The 19,953-nt window shown below is 35.1% G+C and overlaps 1 protein-coding gene across 1 annotated transcript; it reads left to right on the top strand.

The window, feature by feature from the left end:
- The first annotated feature begins 1,548 nt into the window (after positions 1 to 1,548).
- On the top strand, positions 1,549 to 10,742 carry LOC137775711 (C-type lectin domain family 12 member B-like). Its single transcript, XM_068561818.1, has 8 exons — positions 1,549 to 1,582; positions 2,286 to 2,405; positions 4,273 to 4,371; positions 5,240 to 5,359; positions 6,471 to 6,542; positions 6,685 to 6,836; positions 8,158 to 8,264; positions 10,601 to 10,742. The coding sequence occupies exons 1-8, from the start codon at positions 1,549 to 1,551 to the stop codon at positions 10,740 to 10,742; spliced, it is 846 nt and encodes a 281-aa protein (XP_068417919.1).
- Positions 10,743 to 19,953: the final 9,211 nt, after the last annotated feature.

The following is a 19,953-nucleotide window of genomic DNA, read 5'->3' as shown; positions in this document are numbered from 1 at the left end:
AGGTTTTCTGCCAGCATTCAGTAGGTGTTCTGTAGGAGTTGTCCCACATGTAGATGTATTTCTGATGTATTTGTGGGGAGGAAGTTGATCTCCACGTCTTACTCCTCTGCCATCTTGAAGGTGACACCAGATTTTTCAATTTAGAGTCAGAAAGTAAACAAAATAAAAATGAATTACAATATAGGCAGACAATCAGTGTAGAATATTTTTTATAAAATCTCTGCTATCTCTACCCTTGGCTTCACTGAGATCTTTGAATGAACAGGAATGTTATAATATTGTTTTTGGTCAACCAACCTTGTATTTCATACATTAAAAGATAAAATGTGATATATTTTTAGGATTATTTGTACGACCTTTTTTATTTTATTTTTTATTTTTGACTGTGTTGGGTCTTCGTTTCTGTGCAAGGGCTTTCTCTAGTTGCGGCGAGCGGGGGCCACTCTTCATCGTGGTGCGTGGGCCTCTCACTGTTGCGGCCTATCTTGTTGCAGAGCACAAGCTCCAGACACGCAGGCTCAGTAGTTGTGGCTCACGGGCCTAGTTGCTCTGCGGCATGTGGAATCTTCCCAGACCAGGGCTCGAACCCGCGTCCCCTGCATTGGCAGGCAGATTCTCAACCACTGCGCCACCAGGGAAGCCCTGTAAGACCTTTTGATCTGAACTGGACATAGGACCGTGGGAAACTTATGACCACTGCCTGTATCTGAGGCATCTTGTGTGGTTTCGCCTGATTCACACATACATTAGTTTCTATGAGGTTATAGCCCTGAGTCTTAGGTCTATTTTTGTTTGTGTACAATATCTATTTATTCCCACTACAAATATTGAACTTTTTTCACTTGAGAAGTAAAGAGCAAAAGGTAGATTGTCGGTGGCTACCCAACCATATTTATATGAATAGAACTTGTTTTTCCTCTGAAACAATGTCAGGGTGGGGGTAGTACCAAAAAACCTTAAGCCAAACTGTCACTATCTGGACATATAGGTTTTATTATGTGATTTCTCTCTTCAAATGCCTTTTTATATAGGCAGTCATTTAAATCCACCTTTGATGAACAGATATGTTATTTCCAGCGTAATTCCTTTTTAAAATTCCTCTGGTTGTCTAGAACCTTAGTTTCCATATACCTGTGTCTTCCTTTACTGCATACTCAGTTCTCATAAAAATTTTCACTATAGACTACTCAATTATATTATTTATGACAGTGGCTTTTCCTAATTTATTTCTGGAGTGATGGACTATTACCTGTACAAACCAGATGGTATTTAAAGGCTTGTTGTACATAGTTTAGTTAAGTAGGGGTGATTTTATTTTTGTATACCTATTAGAAAATATCCAGTTAGAGATTCATATTTCCTCTGTGGTTTTTACCAAATTAAGTTAGTTTCATACAACTGTAAGTAGCTGTACCACCTGAGGCTAGGTCTGGACTTGTCATCAACTCTAGGAGGATAGTGGAAGAAATACCTCTTCATTCATCCGCCAACAACTTTGTAAGCTCTTCTTCACCTTTGGGATAAAGAAATCATCCAAAATTCTCCATAATGTCAAATGCTTCAGACTGTGATCAACCTCCAGGTATTTTTTTAAAATCTAAAAGTCCTGTGCCATTTTAATGAAAATAAAATTTTTGTTGTTTTTGTTTGTCATGACTGCTGGTTATGATTTTACTGGGGCATTGTATTTTTTTTTTAAATTATTTATTTATTTAATTTATTTATTTATGGCTGTGTTGGGTCTTCGTTTCTGTGCGAGGGCTTTCTCCAGTTGCGGCAAGAGGGAGCCACTCTTCATCGCGGTGCGCGGGCCTCTCACCATCGCGGCCTCTCCTGTTGCGGAGCACAGGCTCCAGACGCGCAGGCTCAGTAATTGTGGCTCACGGGCCCAGTTGCTCCGCGGCATGTGGGATCTTCCCAGACCAGGGCTCGAAGCCATGTCCCCTGCATTGGCAGGCAGATTCTCAACCACTGCGCCACCAGGGAAGCCCGGGGCATTGTATTTTTAATATTTCCCACATATACCTGAAAGAGTGCCTTTAAATATATTTAAAAGAAATAATTATCTATTTCCTGGCTTGATCCAAAGTGTAATCAACCAGTTTAAATGCTTTTAGGAAAGCTGGATGGGCTGTTGAGTGCAAATGTGTTTTGAGTATCTTTGATTTTACTACTGCTATATTTGTATTTCTAGTGATCTTTGAAAATGGTAATGAATCTCTTAAGTTCTAATCTCACTTGCTTTACAAGGTTATAAAGTAATTATATATTTTCTATGCTAAAAGAAAACACAGAGCAGACAGAGACAATCCCTATTGTGGACGTGGAACGGCCTCTTGCCATTCCTCCTCCTCCTCCACCTGAGGATGAATGGGACCCGATTCCTGAGCACACCAATGTGGATGGTAAAGTAGATATACCAGATTTTATTCATTTAAGGTCTCTCTTTGTTATCTTTAGATACATCTTCCATTTTATGTTTCTCTAGTTGTTACTATTTGGAAATTTTAAAAATTTAGAGAAAATACAAAGATTAAAACATTTTCAAAACATATATAGAAGTAAAACGAAAGTGTATTTTCTGACAGAGAGGTTTGAAATTTTCATATATTAAGGAACATAGTTAAAGATGAAAGAAGCCATTGGTCCAAATTTAGACTTGTTTTCTCACATGAAACTGAGAGACTTAAGCTTGTTCAAGGTTTAAAACTCAGAAAATTTGTAAAAAAGACAAAGAAAGGTAGAACCCTATTACATGATGCCTCCTTTTGATCATAATTAAACTTAACATGTTTTAATAGAGCAGGGTTTTCCAACCTCGGCACTAATGACATTTTGGGCTAGGTAACCCTTTGCTGTGGGACACTGTTTAGTGATTGTAGGATGTTTAGCACCATCCTTGGCATCCATGCACTAGATGTCAGTACCACCCGCCCATCAGTTATGATGCCAAGAATGTCTCCAGATATTTATTAATGTCCCCTGGGGAACAAACTTTCCTCTGGTTGATAACCACCAAGTTATATGATTGAGAAAGTTAAAGAAATGGTTTGGGTATTAGTCATGAATATAACCATTCTCTTGACAGCAATTTTTTACCTTGTTTCAGAAATACAATTCTTCCAAAATATAAAGAAATATCTTTTTTACACTGGAGTTTATACATTTATTTTGGAGGGAAATAAACTTCCCAGTAAAAGACTATTAACAAAACTTTCTTCTGAAAGTTTAGTTTCTAGAATGTGGGGATGTAGCATATTATTTTTGTGAAATTGAATAAATTATAGATGTTGTTTGACCTAAAACCAAATATCATCCCTTTAAAACATTCACTAAGATTTACTGTAATTCTTTATGAAGGGAACATACTACTAGTCGTCAAGTTCAAATAAAGAGTTCTATCTTAATAATAACACAGATTTAAAATTGTTAAGCATTTCTGCATCTGATCATATTAATGACGATAACGTAATCTGAACTGAAATTTTGTGCCTGGTTTAAGGATATTTAATAATTTCTGTATGTAAAATTTTCACCTGTGCTGGAAGTCCCCAAAGACACACTCAGGTTTAACGTTTCACTAGGAGAGCTCGCAGGACTCTATACAGTTGTACTCCTAGCTGAGATTTACGACAATGAATGGTTAACAAGCGTCACCAGCAAAGGGAAAAGGCACATGGAGTGAAGTGTTGGGGAGGCCAAGCTCAGGCTTGCAAGGCTTCTCTCCCAGCAGAGTCACACAGGTCACACGAATTCCCCAGCAACAAGTTGGGACTATGTGTCACATGTTGCCAACCAGGGAAACTCATTAGAGAATCAATGTTCAGGGTATTTACTGGGGGTTAATCACATAGGCAGCTTCCAGCTGGCATGTAACAAAATTACAGACTTCCTGAAGGAAAGCAACGGTTCAGCACAAGCTATCTTGTTTGCACAAACAGTGGAGACATGGTAAGCCGTGCCTATCAATGAATGGGGGTGGAAACCCTACTGAAATGTAGGTTTCCAGATGCCAGCCAAGGCCAACCTTGTAAGCGGGCCTTACAGGATAACAAGTCAGGTCTGCTACTTTAATTCTTTTCTGCACATCCTCCAAAATAGTTTCCCCCCCCCCTTTCATTCAGCCTAATAGTTCATAGTAATTCACACATTAGGCATTATTTTTCAGAAAATGTGGGCATTTTAACAATAATAAAAGGAGACTAATGATATTAATCTTTCAAATAACAGGCGTTTACATTATCTCTGATTTTCACGCATTCTGTTTCTTAGCTTCTCGCTTTTCCTTCTCTCTACGTGGAATAATCCCTGTGATCCTGGGAGTCTTCAGCCTGCTGCTTTTGATGTTGTGTGGATTCTTTGGTTATCAGTGTAAGTCTGACCTATTGGGAGAAAAGAAATAATAGACTATTTGTCAGATGATCATATTTCATTAAACCATTCCCAGAGAATAGTTTTTGGTAAATGTTTTATTGCCATACTGAATGGAGAACAGGAAAAAATGACATGAAAGTATCACAACTTTTTACTATATGAATGAATTTAACCTTGTGAGTTCTCAGTAACCACATTATTTTTCCAGGGACGCTATATTGTTGAAATTACTGCAGAATTTACTGAGTGTAATGATTATTATCAGTATTTTGAAAATTAGAAGTTACTATATATTAAGCTCGTTGAATTTGTAACTGTCTTTATGTTGAAAATAAAAAGGAATTTTTCAGTTTGTTCAAACTGCCCATTCCTGCAGCATCCTAAATTAGATCAACAGAATGTTTGGATTATTATTAAAATTGTTCACAACTGGTTATTTTAAAATAGTAGTTTCTCATTGATAAAGTTAGCTTGAAATTCAGAATTCTAAAATTCGATTAGGAAGTGAAATTCTACACATTACATCATGTCATGATGCCAAAAGATTCATTTGAGACTTGGTTTTTGTTGTTGTTGTGGTTTTGTTGTCATCTATTTTAATTCATTTGAACCACTGTCCTGTTCATATAAACACACATTGAATCTTATAAGGAATTAGGATGATATTTTAGATTTAGGCATAGACTTTAGAAATAATAGTGGATTAATGAAAACATACTTAGCCAAATATCGTTTTACAGTTTTTGAAAACATTTATGGGGAATTTTATTAAAGATCTACTATAGAAATTAAACTTCACAATCTAATACCCTACTGTTTCATAACTGAGCATGTGTTTTATACTCATCTGGAATTCTTGTTCCAGACTTTCAAAGTGTTCAGGAATCAAAGAGCAAGATGAAGAGCCTTATCCAACAGACTGAGTCTTTGCAAAACAAAGAGGAAAACTTTCTTCAGGTCCAAAAAGCTCTTGACCAAAATAAAGGTAATGTTAGAGCTAGAACAAACTATCTTTAGTTAGTTTAGAATGCTAGATTGTTTTTCTTGTTGCAGCCATAAAATGGTTGGTTGAATAATGCAATAGGAACTAATAGAGCAGCATGGTGGTTTTGATGGCTTCTTGCCTCTTAGTTCTTCATGGATATTCTGAAACTGAGTGTCTCACATTTACCAAATATAACCTCTTGTATTCATTCATTCATTCATTCATTCAGTTAATCATTCACATTTATTCAGTGCACACCAGATGCCAGCCACTTGGCTGGTGATCAAGGATAAATACAATATGAACCCTGCCCTTGGGAGGCTTAGAGAAAATATATAGACCAAAAATAAACCAAAGTTTCAAGGTGTGCAAGATGTTCAGGGAGCATGAAAATGGAAGAACTCAAATATCTGAAAAGCAGTGGTGTTTTCATAGTTTCTGAGTGCCTCCTAAGGAGAGACACTTATAATAATAGAGTAATCATAAAGCTGCTTTTATGCTAATTAAATTATAATATAAAAATAGTCTATGTTGTGATAAATAAATATTTTACAAAGGCCTTGCATTAAAATGTTAGGGTTTTTTTTTTCCCCTTGAGGTATTGAATCTATATTGAAAAATTAAATGAACCATCTGAGAGTGCATTAGTGATTCGTCATGTTAAAAGACTAGTTTCTTTTTTTTTTTTTTACTGAGATACGATTGACGTATAACCTTGTGTAATTTGGAGGGGTACAACATGTGTGTTTGATACATTTATATATTGCAATATGATTACTACAATAGTGTTAGCTAACACCTTTATCATGTCACATAAGTATCATTTCCTTTTTGTGTTGACAACAATTAAGTTTTAATCTCTTAGCAACTTTGTGTTTATAATACAGTATTGCTGACTATAATAACTAAGTTGTGCATTTTAAACGGATGGTTTCTAAGCAGCTGATTACTTCAGCCAGAGATGAAGCTAATTAAGTAGGGAAGGGAATTGGACTAAAATTATTTGTACATTTTGCCACTTGATCATTATTATTATTATGACTCTTGCACAGTAAAAAATCAGATGAGATGTGTATTCCTATCTAATGTTAAGTCTTGCTGTCTTATATAGAAATCTTACTGCAGCTCCAAAAACAGAATGAGTATATCACTGAGGCTCTACAAGAACTAAATGTGGAACAAGGTAATTTGGAAGTGAGAAAATTCCGAGTTGACAGTAATTTTTAGTAACAGCCTCATTCTTTGAAGTGGGAGAACGTGTGAAGACATGAGGCCTTGTTTGTGAGGTTCTGTGGGCTCTGAGTTGTAAATGTTTTCTTTCCTAGGAGACAGGTGTGGACCTTCTCTGAGTCACTGGGTACAATACAGAGACCACTGCTACCACCAAACCGTGGAAATTGTTTCTTGGTTAGAGTGTTCGGATCTTTGTGTCTCTTTGAATGCTACATTTTTGAAGACAGAAAGGAGTAGATTGATGGTGAGATTGTAGTTCACTCTTTACTTCTGGGATATAAATGTAGAGTAGCCACCAGGAGAAGGAAGGGCTCACCTGCAGCTCTGAAACCAGGGTAAGGGGCACTCTCCTTCTTCGTTTTCCACTCATCTTTCCCTGGCGTGCTCCACATCAACACACCTTTCTTTCCTAACACACCATGCATGCATTCACTGCAGAAACACTGTGTTTGCTCTTCCTTCTGCATGCAGAATTCTTCTCTCAGATGCAACCATGGCGAGCTACTTCACCTCCTTCAACTATTTATTCAGTTGTCACCTTCTTAATGAGACCTGCCCTGGCAAACTTACTTAAAATTACAACCTGTGTACCAGTGCCCACCCCACCGCCAGACCCCTCCTCTGTACTTTTAGGCATTGTTACCCAGCTTTAACTTTTTATAGCACTTGTCACCTTCTTATGTATCATATCATTTACATGTATGTTTTTTACTTCTATCTGGCCCACATCCCCCAGAAGCAGGGATCTTTCTCATTTTTGTTCAATGATATATCTCAAGCTCTAAAAATAGGCACAGTATTAAATAAATGATAAAATAAGAAAGTAATTCATATCTTGGTGTGGTGTCTTCTTAAATATAAAATTTTCTATTATAATCATCACTTACTATTCAGTTCAGAAAAAAATAATATTTACCTAGTAAAAGTATGGTAAATTTTACCTAGTAAAAACCATGTAAAAACTGTGAAATAACTATATCAAAAGGATATAGGAGGTGAGAAGATAGGGCATGAGACTAAAAATTCTGTCTTCATAAAATAGGAAGTCATAGAACTAATAAAGAGTTAGGAACAGTTAATTGCCTCTGGAGAATGGCATTCATTGAGGGAGGGAATGACTGCTATTTTGTATATACAATATTTAGCATCATTTGACTTCTAAAACCAAGTGCATGCATTTGTGTGATAGATTTAAAAAATATATGTAAGTGTAAAAAATTGGATGAAATTACAATACAGTTAATGCTGTGCCCTTTCTTTTTACAACTTAAATATTTCTAAAATACACTGGGGAAATAAAAACCTTTATCATTACTAGAACTAAGCTAAAAATAATAAAATAAAAATTTCTATTAGCTCTGTCTTTTTTTTTTTTTTCTTCTTGGTGTTTAATTCCTGGTTTAAGACACTAAAGAACTGAAATATTTTTTCAATGTTTTATTTATCAGTGGGCATATACAGACTGCATTATTTTTATTTTTATGATTCTTTAGACACAAGTTCTATATTTGTATCTCTAATGCACTTTTAGTATTAACATCTTTGTGTATTTTGGTTCCATGTAGTACATCATGAAGTTACTTGCAGTAAATCACACTTGGCTTGGCCTGTCTTATAAAGAAGAGGACAATCAATGGAAGTGGGAAGATGGCTCCCTTCCTTCTCCTAGCCTGTAAGTTTCTAGTATAAAATCCAATTCCTTACTCCTTTTTCAATGTCTTTGGCCTAAAGAGCTTGAGGAAATAGAGAAGATCCTTTGGCCTAAAGAGATTGAGGAAATAGAGACGATAATTTCTCTTCTTGAAGAGGGGTCGAATTTAGACCTCTTTATTTCTTGTTTTTGTTATTTCATATTATACTGTCAGCAATTTTGTAAATCATAAGGTCACTTAGATATTTCATAATTAGTGTAAATATACCCTTATTATTAGATGAGCTGAATGATTACAATTTCAGATAAGAAATATAATGTGGGGAAGATGGGGACCTCTCTGGTAATTTTATTGGGAAGAAGTATAGATAAAATTGTCTTTCCTCAGCCAAATAATTTGGGACTTTTTTTTTTGTTTTGTTTTAAGTACATATTTTTCTATTGTTATTCAGAAACATTGCATTAGACAGCTATGGCAGAAAAAATATTTTCAAGCTCTTTCATCACTGTGTGCCAATCTTAGATAATATTTCAAAGTTTTGATAATTTTGATAGCTGATTATTTTTATTTTGTTCCTTTAGGTTATATTATTCTGATGTTTAGTGAGGCTGTTTTTCTTATAACCTATAATAATACTTTTGACCATTTTAAAATATTTACCTTTTATTTCTTGTATGATTCCTTATATATTAAGTTTGTAACTTCTCTTGCACACATATCTTACCAGTGTTTTCCTTTAATAATTTGTCCTTTTAAGTTTATTTGCTTTTATTATATGAACAAATGGTTAACATTGAAGTATAATGAGATTGTCTTTGTTCATTTGAAATTTATTTTAAGACATGAGGTAGAAAGCTGAAACATGTACATGTATGTTCAAATGTAGATATAGTTATATGTCTATGTGTATTTCAATTAAATAATCAATTGTCAATATTGTTTAAATGATTCATTTTACTTTCATCACTGATTTTAATGTCACTTATCATATGCTAAAATTTAATATTTAAATAATTTTTGTCTTTTTACATGTCCCTTAAGTATTTCATAGTTTGTGTAAATATTTTTTGTGTAAATATACTTGAATATTTTCCCAGCCTTGCCTGCACTATTGCATTGTTAGTCTATTCTAACTTTCATTGTTGATCATTTTAATTATTGGAATTTTGTGAATTGAAAGTTTTCCTCTACTTCAAACCTTGTACAATGTTTGGAACATAGAACATTCAATAGGTATGTTGAATTAATGAATGAAATAACATATGAAATATTTTGGCGATTTAACTTTCCCAACACAGTTCAGAATTTTTTTTCTAGTTCCTTTGGCATTTTTAAAAGAAATGTACTATGCATTTAATAAATCAGGAAATAAGCTCTGCCTTTTTTTTTAGATAGTACTAAACAACCAGCTTTGCTCTAGAGTTGCTGAAAAGTTGTTTTGTTAACATTGATCTAAAATGTTCTTTATAATCTAGACATTTAGTAAAGGACTAAATTCAATCAGCATATTTGATAACATCTACCCTGTGGCATTTATATCAGTGGTAAATTAAAGTAAAATGTGAATTAAAGTAAAATGAACATTATCAGAGCAGAGGCAAGTGTCCTGAAATATTACATATACAGTTAACCCTTGAATAATGCAAGAGTGTTAGGGGCACTGACCCCTCCATGTAGTGGAAAATCTGCTTAGAACTTATAGTCTACCCTTCTATAGGCGGTTCCAGAACGACATGTTAAACCAACCACAGTTAAACCAACCTGTAGTACTGTAGTATTTACCATTGAAAAAATCCGCATATAGGTAGAACTGCGTAGTTCAAATCCACGTTATTCAAGGATAAACACACACACACACACTCACTCACACACACATATATACATATACATATATATTCCAAATTTCATTACTAATTTTGGCTAGCTTTTATATCTAATGTATTTATAAGTAAATATCCCTCCTCCAACGGTAGCTGTACATGCATGTGGTTTCTATCATGCTAATCTGTACTTAAACTTAATTATGTACCCCAGATCATATGTCCTGTCTTTCCTGCTATTGCCATAATTTTCCAGCTGGACCCTTCTCTTCTTCTCTATACAGGTGTACCTTTTCCCACTTATAAATACTCATAAATAACTATCACATTTTGTGAAGCTTATTTATGACTTATATGCCCATCTCTTTTTGTATATATACATGTATGAGTTCTTTGAAAAGAGGGAGAGTGCCTTTACTCCCTTGAGTTCCCTACAGCGCCAGGTATAATTGGTTTCACATAGCATGTTCTTAAGTAATGCTACTTAATTTGAACACAGTGCGTGGCCAGTGACTTGTGTTTTCTAAATTTCTCAGGAGTCTACCAAGGCCAAGTACGGATTTCCAGGGGAATTGTGTGTATGCAAATGTGCACACTGTTGGCATGGATACCTGCACCATGTCCTCTTCATGTGTGTGTGAGAAGCCTGTCTGTGCTAAACACTCAGAAGAAAGTTAAAAAAAAACTGATGAGGTTTGCACATCTCAATAACATTCCATATTCAAGACCTGCCTGCCTTTCTTCTATTAGCACTTCATGTTATTCATAACTCTTTTTTTTTTTTTGTGGCAGAAACTGATAAATGACTTCATGATAGAAGAAGCCAGAGTCTAGAGTTAAAGGAGAAAAAACAGAGAAGCACAGACAACTTAGAAACTCAGAACCTGTTTGATTTTCTGAGAATTACATATTAATAAACATATCATTTGTCATAAATACTTTTAGTCTTTGGGAGTCTTTTTTTTTTATTTCAAAATCTACTTACTCATTTACAATTGGGACCTGTGGAAATAAGCGTTTAGAACAAATACAGTGGGAAATATAAATGATAAATGGTTTACCACATAATATACAAAAAATGTAAAAAATGCAAAGAAATATCAATAATAACAAAAAGCAGAAATTAAAAATAAATTAAAACAAATTGGCATAGTCATCTGTTTCTCAAGTTGCTTGCAGAAGTCTTTCTAGCAGATTTTCAATATATCAATTTCACTCACATCTTTAATTCCTTGCTTCTCATCATAGTAGAAAAGATAAATTTCCTGCCAAAAGCTAGTGCTTATATGTGGAATCTAAAAAAAAATGATGCAAACGAACTTATTTACAAAAGAGAAACAGACCCACAGACTTAGAGAATGAATTTATGGTTACCAGGGGGAGTTGGTGGGGGGGGAAGGGGTAGACTGGGAGTTTGGGATTGACATGTACACACTGCTATATTTAAAACAGATAACCAAAAAGGACCTATTGTATAGCACAGGGAAGTCTGCTCAATACTCTGTAATAACCTAAACGGGAAAAGAATTTGAAAAAGAATAGATACATGTGTACGTTTACCTCAATCACTCTGCTGTACACCTGAAACTAACACAACATTGTTGATCAACTATACTCTAATATAAAATAAAATTTTAAGAAAAATATAATCTAGATCAGTTTTCCCCTATCCCCAATGCTGTTTCAAGTTTTAATGCCATTAATTCCCCTTTCACATATATGCAACCACTTCTATTTAAAATGCATTACTTTCAAGTTGTCACTGTTTGCAGATGACATGATACTATACATAGAGAATCCTAAAGATGCTACCAGAAAACTACTAGAGCTAATCAATGAATTTGGTAAAGTAGCAGGATACAAAATTAATGCACAGAAATCTCTTGCATTCCTATACACTAATGATGAAAAATCTGAAAGAGAAATTAAGGAAACACTCCCATTTACCATTGCAACAAAAAGAATAAAATACCTAGGAATAAACCTACCTAAGGAGTTAAAAGACCTGTATGCAGAATACTATAAGACACTGATGAAAGAAATTAAAAATGATACAAACAGATGGAGAGATATACCATGTTCTTGGATTAGAAGAATCAACATTGTGAAAATAACTCTACTATCCAAAGTAATCTACAGATTCAATGCAATCCCTATCAAACTACCAATGACATTTTTCACAGAACTAGAACAAAAAATTTCACAATTTGTATGGAAACACAAAAGACCCCGAATAGCCAAAGCAATCTTGAGAAAGAAAAATGGAGCTGGAGGAATCACGGTCCCTGACTTCAGAGTATACTACAAAGCTACAGTAACCATGACAGTATGTTACTGGCACAAAAACAGAAATATAGATCAATGGAACAGAATAGAAAGCCCAGAGATAAACCCACGCACATATGGTCACCTTATTTTTGATAAAGGAGGCAAGAATATACAATGGAGAAAAGACAGCCTCTTCAATAAGTGGTGCTGGGAAAACTGGACAGCTACATGTAAAAGAATGAAATTAAAACACTCCCTAACCCCATACACAAAAATAAACTCAAAATGGATTAAAGACCTAAGTGTAAGGCCAGGCAGTATCAAACTCTTAGAGGAAAACATAGGCAGAACACTCTATGACATAAATCACAGCAAGATCCTTTTTGGCCCACCTCCTAGAGAAATGGAAATAAAAACAAAAATAAACAAATGGGACCTAATGAAACTTAAAAGCTTTTGCACAGCAAAGGAAACCATAAACAAGACGAAAAGACAACCCTCAGAATGGGAGGAAATATTTACAAATGAAGCAACTGACAAAAGATTAATCTCCAAGATTTACAAGCAGCTCATGCAGCTCAATATCAAAAAAAACAAACAATCCAGTCCAAAAATGGGCAGAAGACCTAAATAGACATTTCTCCAAGGAAGATATACAGATTGCCAACAAACACATGAAAGGATGCTCAACATCACTAATCACTAGAGAAATGCAAATCAAAACTACATTGAGGTATCACCTCACACCAGTCAGAATGGCCATCATCAAGAAATCTACAAACAATAAATACTGGAGAAGGTGTGGAGAAAAGGGAACCCTCTTGCACTGTTGGTGGGAATGTAAATTGATACAGCCACTATGGAGAACAGTATGGAGGTTCCTTAAAAAACTAAAAATAGAACTACCATACGACCCAGCAATCCCACACTGGGCATATACCCTGAGAAAACCATAATTCAAAAAGAGTCATGTACCACAATGTTCATTGCAGCACTATTTACAATAGCCAGGACATGGAAACAACCTAAGTGTCCATCAATAGATGAATGGATAAAGAAGATGTAGCACATATATACAATGGAATATTACTCAGCCATAAAAAGAAACGAAATTGAGTTATTTGTAGTGAGGTGGATGGACCTAGAGTCTGTCCTACAGAGTGAAGTAAGTCAGAGAAAAATAAATATTGTATGCTAACACATATATATGGAATTAAAAAAAAAAAAAGAAGGTCATGAAGAACCTAGGGGTAGGATGGGAATAAAGATGCAGACCTACTAGAGAATGGACTTGAGGACATGGGGAGGGGGAGGGGTAAGATGTGACAGGGTGAGAGAGTGGCATGGACATATATACACTACCAAACGTAAAACCGATAGCTAGTGGGAAGGAGCCGCATGGCACAGGGAGATCAGCTCGGTGCTTTGTGACCACCTAGAGGGGTGGGATAGGGAGGGTGGGAGGGAGGCAGACACAGGAGGGAAGAGATATGGGGATATATGTGTATGTATAGCTAATTCATTTTGTTATAAAGCAGAAAGTAACACAACATTGTAAAGCAATTATACTCCAATAAAGATGTTAAAAAAAAAAAGAAAGGGCTAAGCCTTAAAAATACAGTCACCTTAGCCATAGTCGTATGTATTGGAGGGTGGGAAGTTCTCAGGAGAAGAGCTGTATGCTGGCTGATAATTGCAGGGATGCCCGTTATAATTACGCACTAATTTTTCCTGTACAAGCAAAAGTTACCCCAAATCAAACATATTCCTTGACAAAGTCTAGAGATTCTAAGAAAAAGTAAATAATAGGGAACATATATTTAAAATTTACTCCATGTCAAGTGCTGTTACAAGTGTTAATCAATTTTACTCTCAAGATAACCTTATAAGGTAAATTGCAATATTTTATAGAAGAGAGAAATGGTTAACTTTTTCAAGACTGTAGAATCTGTTAGTAATGGAGCCAGAATTTGAACTTAGGCATCTTAATGCCACAACCCATGCCCTGAAACACATGACTATATATATATATCTTCTCATATACTTACTCAAAGAAGCATCTAGCAAAAGCATAATATACCACTTAATAACAGGTGAGATTATGCTGGAAACCTTAGAAAATCATGAATAAAAAATTTTCATGATTCTGTATTCAATACAAAATAGTGGGGAACTCAGAAGACTATACAGCTTTTGCAGTTTTCCAGTAGAATTGCAGTGATAGATAAAGAACATGTTCTTTGGGGAGTACAGATAAGAGATGCAACTCAAATTTAAGGATGAATCAGGAGAGGAATCCTAGTGGATTTTATATCCAGAAATATATATCGATATATCCCCCAAATCTCAATTTTTTTGGAATCCTTTGGAAGTTATGTTCTTAGGGAAATTTTATCTGAGACAGAGGTTATTGTGTCAGAAGTGCTCTTGGGATCAACACTTAGTGGGAAAGAAGGAAAACAGTATTGAACAGAATGAGCTGTGATAAATCTAGCTTCAGCTGCAGCCAACCGCATGGAGATTTCTGAGGCTGGGAATGTCCTTCAGAATAATCCCAAATTAGGGTGAGGGCTGGGTCTTTAAATCTCTTGTATCAACCAGATATGGGAGGCAGGTGGCCCATAGGGAGGGCGGTGATCCTAGGTGAGGCAAACGTCTTAAGCTGGGAGCAATGTCTCTTGGTTGAGATGTTAAAGCTGTCATGTGTCAGCATTCCTAGCATTTGTAGGAGTTAGTACTATAATCCTGAAGGGGGAATCAGGGCACAGCACAGCACTCATGACAGAATAAAGAAATCAGACCTGAAGGACTGAGTTGCAATTAGGCAGAAATTGATGTTATGGATAATGAGATTTCTGTAGAGAAAAAAACATCTATAAATGAACATAAGGAAGAAATAGAATCCAATTCAGCTGAAAAGCATATAGAAAAGACTAAAAAACATTTAAGAACCATTCACGGCTTTGTACTGTTTAGTCATGGTAAGGAGTTTAAACTTTACTTAGTGGAAATCGACTCAAGTGTTTTAAGCAGAAGAATAATTTAATTAAATTTGTGTTGTAGAAAGATCTCAGTTACTGTGCCATGGGCATGAATGAACTAGCCTTAGTGCTGAAGGCAGTGAGACTAGTAAAAACATATTACAGTAATAAAAAAGAGAGATGTTGGTTACACAGTAGCAAATAGAGACATAGTTATGAATTAAATTGGAAGGAACCAAGATATATTCTAGGGTGCCTAGACACTGCCTGTTGCATAGAAAGGAATACTCAGTAACCATACAACTCCTGAATAAAAGGAGGTGGAATAAAAAGGGGATCTTTTTTTTTATCCACTTGAATCATGTGTTTAGAATCATGGTCCAGTGATATGGTCGAACAGCTAGTTGGATGAAGGCTCCACTTGGAGGGCGGGGAAAGACATTTTCTCTTCTGCATTTTATTTTCTCCAGTCCCAGCCAATGTTATACTAAAATTTTTATTAAAGAAAATCATAATCTATTCCCCTTATCACCTTAAAAAAACATTCATCAGCAATTTCCTGGAAATAGGAAACAGCAACAAAGTGGAAGAGAGTAGGTTCAAACATTTCCTGAGCATATAGACCTCATTTTGCTCATATGTACATAGTTTTGCACGTTTGGAAAGAAGGAGTAAAAAGCAATCACTTGCTAATTGGTTAGAAACCAAAAGAAAGACAGTTTAACTACAATACATCCCTTTCATTTCTCTGTGACCAGAAGTCAAGATCACACCTGGATATTTGTTTTTGCAACTAAACTGATAACTGCTTTGGTGACATGGTGTGGAAGTATGATACAATTTAAATACAATGCAATACAAAAATACAAAGTCAGCAAAATATAACTGACAATTTCCCATTATTAGTAAAGATCAGTAAAGTAGGACAGTGACTGGCGGAGGAGATCTAGCACCGAATCTGAGTAACATCAATATTGAAATTACATATAATGGTAAATGGAGACACAGCAGGATGTATTGTTATACAGCCTATAAAAGAAAAAAATGAAACAAGACTAAATTCCTGAAAGTTCTGGCTGGCAAAGTTTTTTTAAAGTATGTAGTTTAAAATCTAGCTAAATTCTACAAAAAGTCTTACCCAAGATTGTAGAGATTGGCATTTCAATTATTAGGTGTGTGTATACTTGGGAAGTGTGGGAAAAATCTAGAATTTTAAAAGACTAACAATAAAAAGTACAAAAATATAAAAGGATGGTATATGCCATTTTAAGTTCGAAATAAAATTGCAAACTGTCCTATTTTCTCATAAATGAAGAGTAAATTTTTGCATACCTTTGAATTATTGTGTTAGAACCTAGTAAAGCGGGTGATTTAATTCATGAAATATGTTCAATTTGAGTTGTACTGGTATTTCAATTGGCTATAGTCTTCCTACTGGGAAATTAATTTACTTGATGATGCTCATTTGAAAAAGAAAACATTAATTCTTGAAATACATTTTGTTACAGGATGAAGAATTTATAGACCTAAAAATACGTATTATATGAATCTAAATGCCCAGATTTCAAGTAGTTTTTGTTGGATTTTTCTGTTTGCTATTTTTCCTTAGGAAATATTTCAAGGATTTTAACAAGGTTTAAACTGGGTATACAGTTGTCACTCAGTATCCATGGGGGATAAGTTCTAGGACCCCCCCCCCCCCACCGTTGTATACCAAAATCTGCAGATGCACAAGTCCCTTATAGAAAAGGGACTTGTATATAACCTTTGCTCATCCTCCTGTATACTTTAAGTCATCTCTAGACTACTTATAATACAATGGAAATGCTATGAAAATAGTTTAAATTCAATGTAAACGCTATATGTGGAATCTAAAAAAAAGGCTACAAATGAACTTATCTACAAAACAAAAATAGAGTTACAGATGTAGAAAATAAACTTATGGTTACCTGGGGGCGGGTAGGATAAATTGGAAGATTGGGATTGACACATACACACTACTATATATAAAATAGATAACTAATAAGGACCTACTGTATAGCACAGGGAACTCTACTCAATACTCTATAATGGCCTGTATGGGAAAAGAATCTAAAAAAGAGTGGATATATGTATAACTGATTCACTTTGCTGTACAGCAGAAACTGACACAACATTGTAAATCAACTATGCCCCAAGAAAAATCAGAAAGAAAAACTTTTTTTTAATTCAGGGAAAAAAATCCCCACTATGTAAATAGTTGCCAGTGTGCAGTGCATTCAAGTTTTGCTTTTTTGAAACTTTCTGGAATTTTTTTTTCAAATATTTTCTATCAGTGGTTGGTGGGATATAGGGATGTGGAGCCCACAGATGTGGAGGGTCAATTGTATATGAAAATAATGTGAACTTTGATATATTTAATTAATTTAATTTATACTGATGGTTCTAACTTAGAACCTTTACTTCTGTTTTGAGACAGACTTAGGAAATAAGACGCAAGACAGATTTGTCTTCTATATTTAAAAGCAGATCTTCTGAACAGAAAAGAAGGCTGATTGGACTCAAAACGTTTTCATATCTTTATCTAGAGACTTAAAGAACTAAATCAAAGTTTTTATAGAGACTCCACCACTTATTTGTTTGATATATGGCAGAGAAGGCCCACTTTAGTCATTTGAAGCCTTTTCCTTCATATTTTAAATTCCAGGTTTGGGTAGAATGAATTCCCAAACTCTGAGGATGGGCACCTCATGCTAAAGATGTCCAAAGTTTATGTCATCTCTACCTCCAGTGCCAACTCAGTTCCCAAGAAAATGCCAGTATCATCCTTAATTTTCCCTCTCCTCTTTCCTTTTTAGTCCTGAATTTCATTCATTCTTCAAGCCCTGATGGCATCGCTCTTAAACTTATTATTATTTTTATTATTAATTATTATCATTATTATTTACGACATCCTACATGTCATCTGATCATGACATCTCATTAAAATCTTTATCATTTTTCTCCTGAACTGGGCTGCTGCCTTATAACTGTCTCCTTAGGATTGTCTTTGTTCTTCTTAAAAGCCAATTCCATTTCTGCACAGCAGCCAGTTACATATTTAAAACTCAAATCGGTCAATGTCCTATTACTCACATAACATGATAAACTTCCACTGTCTATGCAATAACAATAAGGCTGCTGAAACAGATGCAAAATTGTTACTCACTCCTGCCATCTTTTCAGTTTTATTTCCTCTCACCGCCCTCTTAATGCTTTGTGTTGCCACAAGGACTGCTTGCTCTGTTCATGATTTTATGTTGCTTTCTTTGTTTTGTCTGCTTTCCCCCTAACTTACATCATTAACTCTTAGTAACTCTTTAGGACTCAAATCAGTTACTATTTCTTAAAATAAATTTTTTTAAACCTCCACCCTACTTCAACCCATGTCAGGGTTTGATTTTGTGGTTCTCTTTCAAGCTGCACACCCATTTCACTGTCCCTTACACAATTACTTATAATCATTTCTATATTTTTCTCAAATAGACTAAAAAACCAGACTCCAGCGACCATCTGTCTTCAGTGTGTAGCAGAGACACAGCTATATTATACACTCTTAATAATTATTAGTTTAAGGAATGAAATTAATGAGTATCAAGCAATATACATTCAATTAAGTTTGAGTATTTTTACTTCTTGTACCAAATAGCCTGAAAATGTCAAGATGGATTTTCTGTAGGTCGGGAAGAAAAATTTGGTATAAATTATAACATGTACGCTAATATATAATACACATAATGTAAAACGTACACTGTATAAATCACAAGCCATGGGCAGCATCTTAAAGATTCAGGAACTCACTGTCAGAACTTCGGTAAAAAGAGAGACCAGTGTCGCTATCGAACCTCACACATATTAGGATAGGATGGAAATTTAAAAAAAGGTGGCTTCTGATATGTGTCCAAAGTGTACATCACAAAGGCTGTCTCTCAAACTTTCAAGCCCTGATTTAGGATCAAGGATTTATTACCCATCCAACTTTATACATGTGCTTCAAAAAGGCGTCGAAGCAGGGAATCACCAACTGAATAATTTGGAAAGCGGCATGATTGAACTTGTACTTATTGCATTTTAAGCCAACAACTGAAATAAAAGAGATGGGAAGACCCAGGAAATAATATCTCAGATAAGAAAAATAACATGAAGATGGAGAAGAGGTAAAAAATTGAAAAAATGTTTTATAGGTAAAATCTCCTAAAAACTTAGCACCTGATTTTACTGAATCTAAATCAGCACCTGTCTGTGCCTTCTCTTCTCCAATTCAGTGCTCTGCTCAAACTTTCTTTTCTGACATTCAAATAAACTTGCTCTTAATAGGTCACCAAAATTCTTCTACTCTCTGAACCCAAATTAAATTTCAATATTTCTTTATCCTCTTAGAACAATTGCCTTGACTGAACTCCCCTTCTTATTTAAATTTTACTGCTGCCTTTCTATCTTGGGTTTTTCTCTTAAGATCTCTGACCACTGGATTCTACCCGCCTCAGCCCCCACTGACCAGCTGAGGAAGAGGAGTAGAAGAGGGCAGGGTAGATTCTGCAGCAGGAGAAAAAGTGGTTGGGTGGAATCACTGCTCCCAAGCTCCTAATCCTAGGCTTCAGCTCCTATGGCCCCTCCTTCGT

This window comes from Eschrichtius robustus, chromosome 13 (genome assembly GCF_028021215.1).
Source record: "Eschrichtius robustus isolate mEscRob2 chromosome 13, mEscRob2.pri, whole genome shotgun sequence".
In the NCBI taxonomy this organism is placed as follows: domain Eukaryota; kingdom Metazoa; phylum Chordata; class Mammalia; order Artiodactyla; family Eschrichtiidae; genus Eschrichtius; species Eschrichtius robustus.
Note: the sequence above shows the minus strand (reverse complement) of the source record. Positions and strands in the feature narration are given on the sequence as shown.